Consider the following 16,959-nt stretch of genomic DNA (forward strand, 5'->3'; position numbering starts at 1 on the left):
AAGGGCAGTTTCAAAGACAAAGTCTTCGGTTTCTTCCCTCTTCATTTGTCCTCCAAGGAGCCTCCATTGTGAGGTAAAATTTCTGGAACATCCACTAGTTTCAGCTTTTCCCCCACTGTGAAGCAGCTTTTTTTCCCCTTCATCCTTTCCTTGGACACAAGCAGCCTCTTGGCCTTCCTGGTGATCCTGAGGCACCTGGAGCCAAGAATTTGGTTGTGGCTTCCCTGCCTGTGTCCCATCTTCCTCCCCTTCAGGCTGGAGTTTGCAACAACCGCAAGACAAAAATTGTGTTTCCCAGAGAGGCTCCTGGTCCTCATCTTCTAACCGCCTGGGCGTTTCTGACAGGACTTGGCCCTTTTTCTTCAATATCTGCAGAGCCTTCAGAGCAGTTGTTCTTGAGGGAAGCGAGTTCAAATCCTCCAGGGAGATTTTTCTCCATCTTCACATACGCTTCCTGGACAGGAAGATGGAGAAGCTGCCGCCTCTGGAGACGTGGCGTCTCCTTTCTCGGGCAAGGAACCTTCTCTCCTACTCCCATACCCATCATCCCTGCCCTCCGCTTTCTACTCTTTCCCGCCCTTTCGGAAAAAAATTGTGTCAGTTCGCACAGAGTCCACCGGAGGTCGCGCTCAGCTGCAGTAGGGAACTGAGCATGCGCCGCGCTATTCCTCTGGCCCAAGTCTGCCCTTTCTGTTTCCTTTCTCCCTCTGTGAGCCTGGATCGGGGCTTTTGCGAGAGGCGCAGAGGCTGCCGGGAAGCCTTGCGGAGACGCCGATCCCGACGAGACTCGTGAGTGGCGGCTCTGCCCGTGCAAAGGGGTCCCGCGCTGGAAGGGAGCGTGGAGACGGGCCAAGTCTTCCCCCGGGGTGGGAGTCCGCGGTCCCATGTTCCCCTGCCGCCCTTTCCCATGCTTTGACCGGGCGGAGGGGGGAGCCAAGGAGAGAAATGGGGATTGCCAGAAGGGAGTGGGGAGCCTCTGCATCGGGTGGGGGAGGGGAAGGATTGCCGGAAATCCTCCTGGAGAAAAGAATAAACTAGGATCAGATCCTCCAGGCTTAAGAGGGTGGGTGAACATCATTTAAAGTGTGTTGTTTCAAGCCCTGTGTTTCATGTGAACTTTTCCTGTCCGGTTGATTAACCAGTTTGGGGTCAGGGCAAATTGTGTGAAGCAGCCTTCGTGTTATAGTATGACTTTGTTCCCCGAAAGCCAGCACTGAAAAACGAATTGAGCATCCTAAGCCAGGGTCCTTTCCTTGTTATTTCATCAGATGTGAACTTAACCTTCATGGCATCGTTAGAATGTTGTTCCTTCCCAGGATCATTTCACTCAGTATTATTCCATGTTAGCGGTCTTCTTCCTTTTCCTCACTAAGACACCTGACAACTTTTCTTTCTCGGGTCAAAGCATTTTTGGAACTTCCTCCTTTTCTCTTCTCTATGGCTCCAGTTACTTACACACATGCAAACTTAAAAACAAGAGTGAGGAACTTCCTTAATTAATGTCTAAAATGCCTAAATGTCTCAACCTGAAGCAGAAGAAACATGAATCAAAATTCTGCATTCCATTCCAGTTTCTTAAGCTCCTTGACTTCTGGCATCTCTATGAACCCTAAGCGTAGGTTGACCAATCTCTTCTTAAAAACTTCTAGAATGGAAGCTTTCTCAACTTCTGGAGGCAAGTTGTTTCACTGATTAATTCTTCTAACGGTCAGAAAATCTCTCCTTAGTTCTAGGTTGCTTCTCTCCTTGATTACCTTTTATCCATTGTTTGTTGTCCTGCCCTCAGGTGCTTTGGAGAATAGCTTGACTCCCTCTTCTTTGTGGAAGCCCCTGAGAACACTGAGATCATGTCACCCCTGGTCCTTCTCTTCATTAAGCTAGACATACCCAATTCAGAAGCAACAGTTCTTTATATGTTCTAGCCTCAAGTCCCCTAATCCTCTTTGTTGCTCTTCTCTGCACTGTTTCTAGAGTCTGAAAACCTTTTTTACATCGTGGCAACGAAAACTGGATGCAGGATTCCAAGTGTGGCCTTACCAAGGCATTGTAAAGTAGTATTAACATTTCAGGTGATCTTGATTCCATTCCTCTGTTAATACAACCTAGAACTCTGTTGGCTTGTTTGGCAGCTGCAGCACACTGCTGGCTCATAGTTAAGTGATTGTCCACTAGGACTCTGAAATCCCTCTTACAGTTACCACTATTGAGAAGTACCATCTATATATCTGCATTTGATTTTTCTTGCCTGTGTAGAACCTACTTTTTTCCCCACTGAATTTCATTTTGTTAGATAGTGCCCAATGGTCAAGTCTGATGATGTTGAGTCTTTGCTTTCATGAAGATGAATGTTGTTCAGTGGTTAAGTCCACCACCTTCTCATTCTTTGAATTTATTTTCTTTTCCATCCCAGATGCAGAAACTAGAGTCATCTCAACAACCTTCCTAACAACAAAAAGTTAACTCTTGGGCGAAGGGCCTGGATATCCTTTGTGGTCAATCCTGAAGTTACAGGAATAGTCCTATGAATAGAAAGGTGTTTGTAGATCCGCAAGATTCCTCCGACCTATCTGGAATTTCCTTCCAGGACAGACAAAGGATGCAGAAACAACCCTTAGCAAGTGAGGGAACTGGAAAAGGCCCCTCTGCTGTTGAGCCTGGCAGCTGTGGGAAGATCTGGGCAAGAACTGGGCAGAAGATGCTGGAGAATAAAACCATCATCCGTTCAGAGATTCAGCCCTGGAACTTCAGAAACATCCAATACCAGAAGACTGAAGGTCCCCGAGGACTTTGCAGCCGACTCCACAACTTTTATAGTCAGTTGCTGATGTTAGAAAAACACACTAAAACCCAAATGTTGGACCTGCTTGTTCTGGAGCAGCTGCTGACCCTTCTGCCCCCACAGATGGAAAACTGGTTGCGTGAGTGTGGAGCAGAGACCAGCTCCCAAGTGGTGGCCCTGGCGGAAGGCTTCCTCATGAGTCAGGCAGAGGAGCAGAAGGAACAAATCGAATTTCAGGTGAGAGACCTTCATTTTTGAAATCCAGAAGAATGTGTTTGAATTTTTCACCCCTCCCTTCCCTACTTTTCTGCTCTTCATAATATGGCAATGTTTCACTAGTTCTTGCAGGACATGGTTCCATTATCCATTCTAGAAGATAAACTGGAGATAGTTGTGTAAGGACCCACCCCACTTTGCATCTTAAGAAGACAGAACTCTTGGAATAATTCTTCCAACAGGAATCCTTTATTAAGAGAAAATGATTGCAGGCATGCTAGACAGGACTTGGGGTTCAAGCTCTTCCATTCAAGGTTTTAAGGGGTTCCCCAGTAGTCCCACCCAATCAACCCCCCTTCCAGTGATAGTTTCAAGTATCACAATTCCACCCCCTTTCTTCTTTCTTCCGTCTGCATGGGGACTTCAGATAACTACATGAAAGGCAACTACCCTCCTTTGGTATGTTAACGCTTCGAGGTTACAATAAACACACATTCAGCATTCAGCTCTTTGAAGTGTAAAGAAGGAAGTGAGGGCCATAAAGCCCCTTTGTTCTCCCCCTTCTCTCCCTCTTATGGCAGAATCCAGAGAAGGCAGAATTGGGAGTTTCTATATTTGATAATTTAAAGATGAAATATAATTGGATTCTGACATCCGGCCCCTCTTAACAATAAGAGAGATCCACCTGAAAGAAAACACAAGTATAAAATTTAGTCAGGCTTGTTAGGATACTCTGTGTGAAACTTCTTCAATAGCTTCGGGGCTCTGACATGACGTTTATGGACCCACTCATTTTGTGAGGGAGGTAGGTGTTTCCAGGCAACTAGGTACTGAGTTGCCCCATGATATCTCCTAGAATCAAGGATTTCCTTTATTTCGAAGTGTTGTTCACCCTCCACCATGAGTGGAGGTGGTGGTGGGGGGATTTTTGGCCGTAGATGTGACTGATGCTCTCTTTTCAGCAAGCTGCAATGAAAAATTGGGTGTATTTGCCTGAGGTTTTTGGGTAATTCTAATTCTACTGTTACTGGATTTATGATTCTTTTAATTGGAAAAGGTCCTATATATTTTGGTCCAAGTTTTTTACAGGGCTGTAGGGACTTTAGGTATTTTGTAGATAAGTACACCATTTCTCCTATAATGAATGGTGTAGGCTCAACCCTTTTTTTATCGGCTTGTGCTTTGTATGCCCGCCTAGCTTCATCTAGTGATTTTCTGACTATTGGCCAGGTGTTTTGTAGGTTTTCCATCCATTCTTTCAGTGAAGGGATCGTTGGTTCTTTTGGGGTTAACTCTGGCATAGGGTTGAAACTTTGACCGTTGGCTATTTGAAAAGGAGTGTAGCCTGTGCTGGAGTGGACTGCATTATTGTAGGCAACTTCTGCAAAAGGAAGTAAGTCCGTCCAATCACTCTGTTGGAAATTTAAAAAACATCTCAAATATTGCTCAAGTACCGACTGGCAGCGTTCCGCTTGTCCATCTCCTTGAGGGTGGTGGCTAGATGTCAATCCCTGAGTGGTCCCTAAGAGGGATAAAAATTCCTTCCAAAATGCAGACGTAAATTGCACTCCCCTATCAGAGATGATGCGTTGGGGTGCCCCGTGCAATCTGTAAATGTGCTGGATGAAAAGTTTTGCTAAGGCCTTTGCAGTGGGAATTTTTTGGCAAGGGATAAAGTGCACCTGTTTGGAAAATAGGTCCGTGACTGTCCAGATAACAGTATTCCCATTGCTTTCTGGCAATTCCACTATAAAATCCATGGCTATTTCCCTCCAGGGGGCTGAGGGACTTGCCACTGGTTGTAATAGCCCTGGCGATTTCCCTTGCAACCTCTTTGCTGATGCACAGGTTGGGCAGCTGGCAACATAACTTTCTATGTCCTTTTTTATTGATGGCCACCAAAATTGCCGTTTAATTAAGTGTAAAGTTTTTACAAATCCAAAATGCCCTGCTGATTTTGTGTCATGGCAAAGGTGCATGAAAGTTAGTCTTTGAGTTGTTGGTATATATAACTTTTCCCCTACCCAAGGCAATCCGTCTCTCATTGTGCACACATGTTTGTTTTTCTGGAACCATTCATCTGTTTCCAAACTTTTTCTGAATTCAATCCCAGTTTGGCTGTCCAGTTGTGGTTTTATTTTGGCTTGGGTTCTTGTGGTTACTGGCGCTGCCAGTTGTGACTCTGCCATTATTGGTCTAGAGTCTGTGGTTCGTGCGCTGTTATATTGGGGCATGCGAGATAGTGCATCTGCCAGGAAGTTCTTTCTTCCTGGTAAATGTTTGAGCTTAAATTGGAATTGGTGAAAATGCTGGGACCAGCGGGCTTGTTTGGGATTGAGTTTCCTGGGAGTTTTCAGGGCTTCTAAATTTTTGTGATCAGTCCACACCTGGAAGGGGATTTTGTTGCCTTCCAGGAACTGTCGCCACGTGAGTAATGCCCAACGTATCCCATAAGCCTCCTTCTCCCATACGGGCCAGCGCTGTTCTGTTTCCGTGAGTTTCTTGGATGTATATGCACAGGGTTGCAATACTGCATCATCATTTTCTTGTAATAGCACAGCCTCCACTGCCACATCACTTGCATCTGCCTGTATTATGAAGGGCTTGTCCATGTCTGGGTGCCTTAGTAGTGGTTCGGCAGAAAAAAGTCTCTTTAGTCTCTCAAAAGCTGCTTGGCACTCCATTGTCCATGTTAGTGGCTGGCTAGGTTTTACTGAGGATGTTCCCTTCGTTTTTAGTAAGTTAGTGAGGGGCAAGGCTATCTGTGCAAATGAGGGGATGAATTGGCGGTAAAAATTTGCAAAGCCCAGGAAACTTTGTAGTTGCTTTCTTGTGCGGGGTGGTGCCCAATTTAGTACTGCTTTGACCTTCTCTGGGTCCATTTCAATGCCCTGTGGGGATATGCGATAGCCTAGGTAGTCTATCCTTTCCTGGTGGAATTCGCATTTTGAGAGTTTGGCATATAGGTGAGCGGCTCGCAGCTTCTTTAAAACCGCTCTGACAAGTTTGACGTGTTCTTCTTTTGTTTCAGTAAAGATAAGAATGTCGTCCAAGTAAACAAGGACCCCCTTAAATAGGTGCTCCCTTAGAACGTCATTGATTAATTGCATAAAGACTGCAGGGCCCCCTTGTAATCCAAATGGCAAGACTTTGAATTGATAGCACCCCATGGGGCAGTTAAATGCAGTCTTCCATTCGTCCCCTTCCTTGATTCTCACGCGATAGTAAGCTTCCCTTAAGTCTAGTTTAGAAAAAATTTTCCCTTTCGATAGGTGTGACAGCATGTCTTTCATGAGGGGCAGCGGGTATAGGTTGCTTTCACTGATTGTATTCAGGGCCCTATAATCCACGCATAAACGTAAAGAGCCATCCTTCTTCTCTCTAAAAAGGACCGGGGCAGCCACTTTAGGCTTGGCTGGCTCAATGAAACCTCTCTCCAGGTTTTTTTTTATAAATCTTTCCATTTCCTCCTTCTCCTTTGGGCTCATGGAGTATAATCTGGGCTTCGGGAGTTTTGCCCCAGGCTTGAATTCAATGGTACAGTCTGTGGGTCGGTGGGGGGGAAGCTCATTCGCCCTCTCCTCACTGAAGACTTCAGCAAGGTCCCTATATTCCTCTGGTATTTCTGTTAATCTTTTTTCCTCTCCTATGGATGCTTTTTCTATTCTTGATTCTGGTAGCCTCCCTTGGGGTTTTAAGTCCATAGGGTCCCCCTTCGGGAATTTGATTTCTGTCGTCCTCCAATTTACCCAGGGGTTCCATTTTTTCAACCATTCCATCCCTAGAATCATTGGGCATTCCATACCTGGGGTCACCACAAACGTTAAGTCCTCTTCATGGTTGCCCAGGGAGAGGTGTATTGGCAGAGTGGCTAGGGTAGCTGGCACCCCCCCTGCTATGGATCCATCTAGCTGGCCAAATGAGATTGGTTGTTCCAGTCTCCTGGATGGGATGCCCAGATTCCCCACGAGTGTTGGGCTAATGAGACAGCGGGTGCAGCCAGAGTCTATTAAGGCTTTCACCTTCACAGCTTCGGGCATGGGGGGGATTAATATACTCACTGTTTTGAAGATGGGTGTGATACATCCACTTACCAGGGGTTCGCCCTCCGAGCTGTCATCTGAGGCATCCACCGTCCCTGTGGTGTAGGCTGGAGTTCTTTCCCCTTGGTGAGCAGAGGTGGGGGTTTCTGCAATTTCCATCATTTTCATGGCTGTTTCTTTTGGCTTAGCTGAATACCCTCTGGGTTTGTTGATTGGGGATCTGTCTGGGTTGTGCTGGGGGGCCTTTGAGCGGCATTCTACAGCTCGATGCCCTTCTCTTCCGCACTTGAAACACCCCATTTGCTTCTTGGCTGTATCCGATGATTTCACCGGTTGGTGTGTCAGCTCAGGCGGGGGGCGGCTCCATTGTTTTCTTCGGCGGTGCCTCTTCAATATGTCGATCTCTGCTTCCTCTGCCAAGACGTACCATTCCTCAAGTCGATGTGGGTCCCCTCGGGGCAGGCAAGCATCATATAGATCATAGTTTAGTCCGTCTTTGAAATGGCCAAGGAGGATGTCTTCTGGCCAATTCAGTTTGCTGGCAATGGCCCGGAATTCTTGTGTATACTCGGCCACTGGGCGTTTGCCCTGCCTCATCGTTGTTATTCTTTCACGGGCTTTGCGATCAGCCAGGGGGTCTTCAAATCGTCTTCTCAAAGAGGACATGAAACGGTTGAAGTTACTGAGTTCTGGGGCATTGGAGTCATGCAAGTTCACTACCCAATCCGCAGCTGGTCCATCCAGGGCAGATTGCACGATCCGGATGCGGGCTTTGTCGCTGGGAATGTCCTGCCCATATTCCTCCATGTAGCTGAGTACTTGGGTTAGGAAAAACCCCAAGCGTGTTGGCTCCCCTTTGAATTTCACCTCCAACGGTGAACGTCTTGGAATGGATCGGTGCCTCCGTTGTGGGTGGTAGTGTCTTCCGTCCAGATTGCCATCTGTGGTCCGGTAGGGGGTGGGGGCTCCTGGATCAGTAGATGTCCCTGGGGTTGCAGGTTCCACGTCCCCCTCGGTGTCTCTCCCTTTGTGGCTCCAGGAACTGGGGCGGCCGTAGGGCTCAGTGTTCTCCTCTCCTAGGGAGCTGAGAGTTCTCTTCATCAGGTCAATAGCTTTCTCTAGGATCCAGTCTGAGTACGGTACCCAGCTTCCTCCCTCTTCACTTGCGTGCAGGGATTTCTCCATCTCCTGCTTCCATTCTGGTTGTTTGGTCCCCCGTCTCAGGGTCACCTTTCTTGATTCCTTTCTCCACTCACTTTTCTTTCCAACGTTCATCGACCAGCGAGGCTTGTGGTCTTGTGTCTCCACCACTTCTTCTCCCGAGGAATCTGACCTCTCAGATCCCAACATCTGGCAAGGTTCCAACTGGGTCAGCGGCTCTCTTTCCAGGGAGTTTTCCCCCTCTCTTTCTCCATTGTCTGACATGGTAAATTTTTTGCAAAATCCCCCGGCAAGGGTCTCCCTTCCAGGTGGATTAATTTTGCAAGTCCTGTCTAATGTAAGGACCCACCCCACTTTGCATCTTAAGAAGACAGAACTCTTGGAATAATTCTTCCAACAGGAATCCTTTATTAAGAGAAAATGTTTGCAGGCATGCTAGACAGGACTTGGGGTTCAAGCTCTTCCATTCAAGGTTTTAAGGGGTTCCCCAGTAGTCCCACCCAATCAACCCCCCTTCCAGTGATAGTTTCAAGTATCACAATTCCACCCCCTTTCTTCTTTCTTCCGTCTGCATGGGGACTTCAGATAACTACATGAAAGGCAACTACCCTCCTTTGGTATGTTAACGCTTCGAGGTTACAATAAACACACATTCAGCATTCAGCTCTTTGAAGTGTAAGGAAGGAAGTGAGGGCCATAAAGCCCCTTTGTTCTCCCCCTTCTCTCCCTCTTATGGCAGAATCCAGAGAAGGCAGAATTGGGAGTTTCTATATTTGATAATTTAAAGATGAAATATAATTGGATTCTGACAAGTTGTTTCTTTCTTACATTCTAGCCTCATTGAGAGATATTGTTTCTATAGAAGAAGAATCCGCTTCATGTTTTGTGATATCTTATTTATTTTTCTTTTCTTTTCTCCTGCCTCCTATTTCAAGTCTTTCATTCTGCAAACCAGAGATCCTATGAGGAGGAATCCATCAAATACTCATCAGGAGCGGTTTTCCAGGAGGATCTATCAGGAATCCGCAACTCAGGACATCTCAGATGGTAATCAAAAGTTCCACCCTTTCCCAAGAGAGGTCCCAGCTGTCTTACATTCTCTATCTCTTCTCTTCTGTAGAATGCCTTCTGCTATTTTATTAATTATCCATTTAAAAATTCTGTCTCCCTCACAGGGAAGAATAGAACGAATTTGACTCCTTTTTATGGTGATGCTGAAAGAGTGGTTGAAACTCCAACTCAAGTAAGAGATGATAAGAAATAACATTTTCAGTGTTAGTGTTTGCTGAATAGTGATTCTTTTATTAATTCTTTGAAGTGGAATTGTGCAAGGCTACTCAATAATAACGAAAGGAATCACATTGGCACCTTACAGCTTCTAAAACGCCTTGTTTATAGCCAGTGATAAGAAAAATAATGGCACCAGGTTAAAAGATGAAGAGATTGTTAAAATCAAAGGGGGTGGGCAGATCAAGGCCCTTCATCCTTTAGAGGAATTTCTAATATTCCAATTTGTGCCTAGAATTTGGGACCAAACAATCCAGACGACAAGTGGGATTCCTTTCACTGAATGGCCTGAAATGTACATCTTTGTTTGTCTTTAAAATCTTCCCTGTTTTTGTTCTGTTTTCTTGTCATTCAGAATGGCCTTGTGTCCTTTAAGGAGGTGGCTGTGTATTTCTCTGAAGAGGAGTGGTCTCAACTGGATGCCGACCAAAAAGCGCTGCATTGGGAAGTCATGCTGGAAAATCATAGGAACGTGACCTCTTTGGTTAAGAGCCCTTCCAGTTTTTTGTGTATAAAAGTCTCATTACAGTTATCATACTCAGAGACAATCTTCAATGACTGTTGCTTAGTGCCAGCATAAGGTCTTCTGATTACAGTTGGATATTAATCTTTAAAGTTCTCAGTATCAGTGAATGTCTTTGAATACAAACTTTTCTAGCTTTTTTACAAGTCCACCCAAAATGATCCTTTATCTTGTCGACATTTCCGATATTAGTCTGAGGTACATTTATACACTTCTGAATATTTTTCTGTTCATATTCCTCAGCCTGATTAAAGGTTTTAACAATTACGTATCGTTTGTACACAACGGAGATTCGAATTCTGCTTTATCTTGTTGAACACTATAGTTCCCTTTATCTACCTGGAATCTTTCTGACAATATGAAAACGACTGACAGTTATATCCTTTTGCCATTCTTGACTTAGTTTGGTATTCCTGCATCTCAAGTTCTAATGGCTCTCGACATGTGATCCATTGTCTTTTCCTGTGCTGACAGTCATGAAGATGTTTTGGGGCATAGCCTGATTTTATATCTGTTTCATATTCTCAATGTGGTATTTCTAATATTATGGTTTTAAACTATAGATCGGGTGTCAAACTCACAACATCACGTGATGTCTCATGACATATTGTGGCTTTTTTGCCATTGCCGGCAATGGGGTGGGTGCGGTTTGCCATGACGCATCCACCCCACGGGCCAGCAGTTTGACACCCCTGCTGTGGATTTAGCCTAAATTTATCATATCACAAAGATCCATGACATGCAAAGTCCAATTTCAAATCAGGAAAACCAAATCCTCAGCTCGTTACCTCTATAAAAGACACCTGGGAACCAGAAAGCTTGCAGTTTGATAGGGGATCAAATATTTATTTCACTTATTAAAATGCAATTCAATTTATATCTTTTTTGAAATGTGTTTTTCTAGATTTTTTCCCCTCATTGTAATTATAACATTCTCTTTATTCTGATCAACTCCTGTTTATTATCCAAACTATGTAGCAGACTACAAATTTCAATTTCAAATCAGGCAATCCAAACTTTTCCCTTTCGTTCGAATTTTGGAGAATTTGATATTTAATCTATGATTTTGCCCTAGCCATACAAAGCTAGATTTATCTTCCAAAATTTTAATCAAGAAAATCCAGATCAAATTCTTGAAGGGCTTCTCTGACAAGATTGGAGCAATTTGTTTTTTCATTATTTTCAAACTTCCTATTCTTTGCTCTTTTTCCCTAAAGTTATTTTTATTTTCCTGTGAAGGTAATGGAGAGGAATATGAAGATTCCTGGGAACTACTCCAAGTGATCACTCGTGGGTACAATACGAAGAACGCCACAGATCTAATGGAAGTAGAAAGCCATGAGAGAAACCAGTCAAATAACTGCGATTGGAAAAATTCATTTTCTATTCATGCACCAACTAAAGCCTCTGTCTTCCAACAAAGGAAAATAAAAAAGAAATATATTGGAAAACATAAAAAGTTATTCATAAAGAAATTAAATGTAAATAAATACTGCCAAACTCAAACCAAAGGAGAAGATTATATATGTAGAGACAGTGGAAAAAGTTACAAATGGACCTTGTCTCTTCCTCACAAAAATGGGTCCCGTACATCACAAAAAAGGACCCACGCAGGCGAGAAGCCCTATAAATGCATGGAGTGTGGAAAGAGCTTTATTTTTAGATGTTATCTAAAGTCACATAGAAGGATCCATACAGGAGAGAAGTCCTATAAATGCATGGAGTGTGGGAAGAGCTTTATTTTTAGAAGTTATCTTAGATTACATAGAAGGATCCACACAGGCGAGAAGCCCTATAAATGCATGGACTGTGGAAAAAGCTTCACTTCTAGTTCTTCTCTTACTTCACACTTAAGAGTCCATACAGGGGAGAAGCCTTATAAATGCATGGACTGTGGAAAGAGCTTCTCTTTTAGTACTGCTCTTACTTCGCATTATCGGATCCATACAGGGGAGAAGCCATATAAATGCATGGAGTGTGGAAAGAGCTTTACGACGAGCGGCAGTCTTACTTCCCATAAAAGGATCCATACAGGGGAGAAGCCTTATAAATGTATGGAATGTGGAAAGAGTTTTTCTACGAAGAGTTATCTTACCACCCATAAAAAGTTCCACTCAGGGGAGAAGCCCTATAAATGCATGGAATTTGGAAAGAGTTTTTCTACAAAGAGGTATCTTAACATCCATAAAAAGATCCACTTAGGGGAGAAGCCTTATAAATGCATGGAATGTGGAAAGAGTTTTTCTACCAGCAGTCATCTTAACACCCATAAAAGGACCCATACTGGGGAGAAGCCCTATAAATGCATGGAGTGTGGAAACAGCTTTAGGAACAGTAGAAGACTTGCTTCACATAAAAGGATCCACACAAGAGAGAAGACATATGAATGCACAGAGTGTGGAAAATGCTTGAGGTCACTCAGAAATCTTTCCATGCATGAAATGATCCACACAAAGGAAAGGCCTTATAAATGCATGGAATGTGGAAAGAGTTTTATTTTGAACAGTTATCTTAACTACCATAAAAGGACCCACACAGTGTAGAATCTCTGTAAGTCTGTGAAATAAGAAAAAAACTTCAAGGGGACCAATGGCCGAATGTTCCATATAATTCTGTTTCATTGTTATGCTTAGTTGTTGAAATATATGCATTTTCTAATTTATTGAATTAGGAAAGGGTTTTTTGAGTCTGACCGACACAACGTGAAGCCCAAGAGAGATGAATATACAGATGGAAACCAAATGCTAGGCATGTGGTGTTTTAATCATGAGGAATGGATTTTTGTAGCTGGTGTCATTTGAAGGTTATGCCATTTCAAATAAATAAGAGAACATCTTTTTTCTTCATGTTTATCCTATTTTCGATTATAAAGCACAAATCTCCAATAAAATTTATTTTCAGGCATACTATGGGAAAGACATAAATCAGGAAAGACTTGCAGAAGCTATAAGTAAATATAAATGACAAAGTAAATGTGATGCTAAAGAAGATACTTTATGAATAGAGCAGTTTAAGTAGCAATTGTTTTGCACCTAAGCTTTGTATAGCTGTCAGTAGAAGTTATATAATGAATTCTAAGATGTTGAAACTGGAAACGTCTTGGGATATTGTGCTAAATTACAAGAATGTTCAAAAAGGAAAAATCTGGTGACAGTGTAACATCAGAGCCTCTAATTTATACTTAATGCTACTGGATTTACAATCCCTACCTCAGTGTATTCAGTGTGGACAAGGGGCTCAGCTGAGAATGTATCCCAGTATTGAGCTGGAAAGTGATTGCTCTAAGAGTGATGTGATCAGGCAGACATTTAATAGGTGTGGCTTCTGCTAGAACAGCGGTTCTCAACCTATGAGTCGGGACCCCATTTGGGATTGAACGACCATTTCATGGGGGTCGCCAAACAACGCAGTCCGCCATTTTTTCCCCTTTTCCTTAGCTGTGCTACTCCCTTTTATTCTATTGGCTTTTGAAAGCCAATAGAATAGGCTCTCTTGAATAGAGTCTAATTCTATTGGCTTTCAAAAGCCAATAGGAATTGTTCAGGCTGTCTCTGCCCTGCTGAGCCCGCCAAAAGCCCCAGTCTGCAGACAGTGCTGCAAGTTGTCTGCAGCGAAGGCAAGCTGTCTGGAAGCTTCCACCCCTCCCTGCTGAGCAACTACTAAAAATGTAAGTAAAAGACGGCCAGGGGTGGGAGTTGAGAGGCCGGCGGGCGCAGGGAGGGTTGCTGGCGCATGTGGGGCCTGGCGAGTGCCTTACCTCCCTTGGGCTGGGCCAGCTGATGGCCCAGTTGGTGGTCGGCCTGCTCCGTCTCTGCCGCTTGCCAGCTATGCCTCGGCTGGCACGGGCAGCACCACACATGCGCAGTGCTCCCAGGCAGGGAAAGTCCTCGACTTACGACCGGTTGGATAGTCCTTGACTTACGACCAGTTGGGTAGTCCTTGACTTACGACCGGTTGGGGGTCGCGGCATTAAAAAGGTTGAGAACCACTGTGCTAGAAGCAGAAGGAGCTGCATCTCCCTGATGCATCTGTTCAAGTCAAAACTTTAAATCTTTCTTCCTCTATAGCGGAAATGAGAATGCAAACTTCCTCTGGAATATGAGGAGGTACACTGTGAAAAACTGAATTTAAGTCAATCAGTATGACTGCAGAAGCAGGGAACTTTTTTCGGTCAAAACTCCACATGATGTGAGAGAATAATCATATAGATACTAATTTGAGGATGAAGAAAGTTTCAGGATGAAGTGTTCCTCTTCCAGGGCTTCCGGTTCCAATTCGTGGCAGTGTGGTCAAGTGAAGGGAGTCGTCCCTTTGCCGATTGAGTTTCCCCTGCCGGTAGACCCCTTAGAGGGTCAAAAAGACGCTCTGGAGGAGTGTCTACCGTTGAGGAGGCTTCTTGGATGTTGTAGAGGAGCGGCAACGTCCTATGTGCATCGAGTATCTTCTTTGGGCCGACAGGGTAAAGATCAGCCAGTAAAATGGCCGATTATTTAGCTGCGCCAACCGCAAGCCACAATATCAACTAAGCAAACGGACCCCCCGGGGAGAACTTGGTGAGACTTTTCCTTTTACCCCTATCTTCTGTTGCCTGTGAAAAGTTCTTTTTTTTTTTTTGTTTGGAATTATTCCCTTTCCCAGTGAAGTGGCTTTTTAAATGGGGGAAGAGAAGCACAAAGGATTAATTCTATTTTGCTTTTAATTATTGATTTTATTTTTGGATACTGGGAGCCTCAAGAAAATTTTTTATAACGCTTGGAGAATATTGTTTGTTTCTATCTTTATGGTGTCTGGACGGATTGAACATTTGAGTACTTTCTGAGAGACACTCTTTGACAAATTTACTCATTGTACTTGTTATTTTCGCTGGAAAGTCTTTCATTTTGTACAAAGGAAAAAGGCGTGGAAACTGGGAGGAGACGGATATTGTGATTGTTTCTTAAATATAGTCTCCTTTAAAAGGATAAGGATTTGAAAGATAAGAAAGATGGAGGAAACCAGTGTAAATCTTACTTATATCTTGGAAAAAATCTGGGAAAACACGGAGAAGATAATTGCTTGTTCAAAGGAGATCTCTTTGTTTCGACAAAGTAAAAGGCAAGGACTAAGTGAAACATCAGTTTATACACAAGAGGCTTGTGCCCTGTTTGCTAAGGTGGAAGAAATAAACCCACAGTTGGACAATCAATTAATTTTGGAAAAAAAACTTGATGTCAGTGGACAAAAGACTTATGATATGGAACTGGATGATCTTGCCTCAGAAGGACAAGTTGGACTGTGGATCCCATTTGAATCTGAGACAAAGAAAAAAACATGGGAAGAAGAGAAACATGTGACCAAAGAGGATGATACAAAAGAAAGGATTTTAAGTGAAATATATTTAATGTTAAAAAAAAGGGCAAAGGATGTTCTGTTACGAGCCATTCAGATTAAGTATAACTTTTACACTAATTTTACAAAATGTATAAGGGGAGTTTTCTTTTTGGAGTGTAGAGCGTGGCAGGCGGAGGCCCAATTATGGAAACCTGTTTGGATTAGAACAGTGGTTCTCAACCTGTGGGTCGGGACCCCATTTGGGGTCGAATGACCATTTCATAGGGGTCGCCAAACTAGGCTGTCCACCATTTTTTCCCCCTTTTCTTTGGCCACACCCCTGGCACCCGGAGATGTATAAGTGGTTGGGGGTCACCACAACCTGGGGAACTGTATTATGGGGTCGCGGCATTAGAAAGGTTGAGAACCACTGGATTAGAAGGAAACCTAGAATAAGATACAAATATTAAATTTGATTATAGTAATGTGGTAAAGGCCTTATAGTGATTTGGATTGTTTTGGTTTTGGACTTTGTTAAAAGGGTTTAACATGCTTTTAATAATAGAGATGGTACAATGAGAAAAGATTTGAAATATAGGAAATGATAGAATTAATTATTGGAGATTTGGAGAAACAGTGAAAAATAATAGAAGATTGGTGAGAAAGATTAGAATTTATCTTTGGAATTAATAATGCTTAAATAAAAAATCACTTGGGGCACCTGAAAAGTAAATGAACACGCTAGTTTAAGATTAAATATTCGTAAAATTAAGAAAGCATGATACAGGATCTTTGGGATATAATGAGTTTATAAATTTTTAATGATTAATGAAATTTATATAGAGTGATATATTTAATGGAAATTTGTTTTAGAATTGTTTTAATTAATTTATAATAACAGAGAATTTTAGTTGATTTTTAATTTTATAGTTTGAATGAAATGCTATATTATTGAATGAATTGGTTTTAGAAAGACATTGATTAGATTATAATGTTTTTAAAGAAATGGAGTTTATAAAGCTTAAGTTTAAATATGTGAAGAAAAATAGGTCTCTATAGAATAAAAACTTTTTATTGATTAATGCAATTGATGGTTAGACATAGTAATGAATGAATTTATTTGAAATGTATTAACTTCTTTATAATATTCTATATAGATAGTGAGGGAAATGTTTAAGAAATAATGGGTATATATTTACTATGTTATTGTGTGTTTTGTTTAAAAAAAATGGACCACCGTGTTTTCACGTGAGTTCTTAAGATGGGTTGGTGTAAAATGGAAAACTAATAAAAATTATTTTGAAAAAAAAAAAAAGAGTTCTTCTTCCACAAAAAGGAGACAGAATGACAAGAAGTCCCTGAAATGCATGTGCAAAAGACTTTCTGAGTATTAGACCAGGGCTTTTCAATCTTTTCATCCATTGTACCACTTTTAGGATATAGTAATATCCAAATAGCACCTGTCAATTAGCAAGGTGTCAAAAACTTGACCCAAAAAAATAAAAGGAAAAAAGTGATAAAATACAGGTAGTCCTCAACTTACAACAGTTTGCTTAGTGACTGTTCGAAGTTACAGCAGCACTGAAAAAAACGACTTATGACCATTTTTCACAATTATGACCGTTTCAGCGTCTTCAAGA

General features: G+C 42.6%; 1 protein-coding gene across 2 annotated transcripts; it reads left to right on the forward strand.

The window, feature by feature from the left end:
- Nucleotides 1–655: 655 nt before the first annotated feature.
- On the forward strand, nucleotides 656–13,457 carry LOC120310175 (zinc finger protein 501-like). 2 transcript variants are annotated; one of them, XM_039348305.1, is made up of 6 exons: nucleotides 656–789; nucleotides 2,411–3,016; nucleotides 9,135–9,246; nucleotides 9,375–9,442; nucleotides 9,842–9,970; nucleotides 11,249–13,457. In XM_039348305.1, the coding sequence occupies exon 6, from the start codon at nucleotides 11,332–11,334 to the stop codon at nucleotides 12,550–12,552; it is 1,221 nt and encodes a 406-aa protein (XP_039204239.1). In that variant the 5' UTR covers nucleotides 656–789; nucleotides 2,411–3,016; nucleotides 9,135–9,246; nucleotides 9,375–9,442; nucleotides 9,842–9,970; nucleotides 11,249–11,331; the 3' UTR covers nucleotides 12,553–13,457. The 2 variants fall into 2 exon arrangements, with proteins under 2 accessions (XP_039204239.1, XP_039204238.1); XM_039348304.1 differs by lacking the exon at nucleotides 656–789 and adding an exon at nucleotides 848–866 and having other exon boundaries at nucleotides 9,842–13,457.
- Nucleotides 13,458–16,959: the final 3,502 nt, after the last annotated feature.

This window comes from Crotalus tigris, unplaced genomic scaffold (genome assembly GCF_016545835.1).
Source record: "Crotalus tigris isolate CLP2741 ecotype Arizona unplaced genomic scaffold, ASM1654583v1 scf7180000018127.1262416, whole genome shotgun sequence".
NCBI lineage: Eukaryota > Metazoa > Chordata > Lepidosauria > Squamata > Viperidae > Crotalus > Crotalus tigris.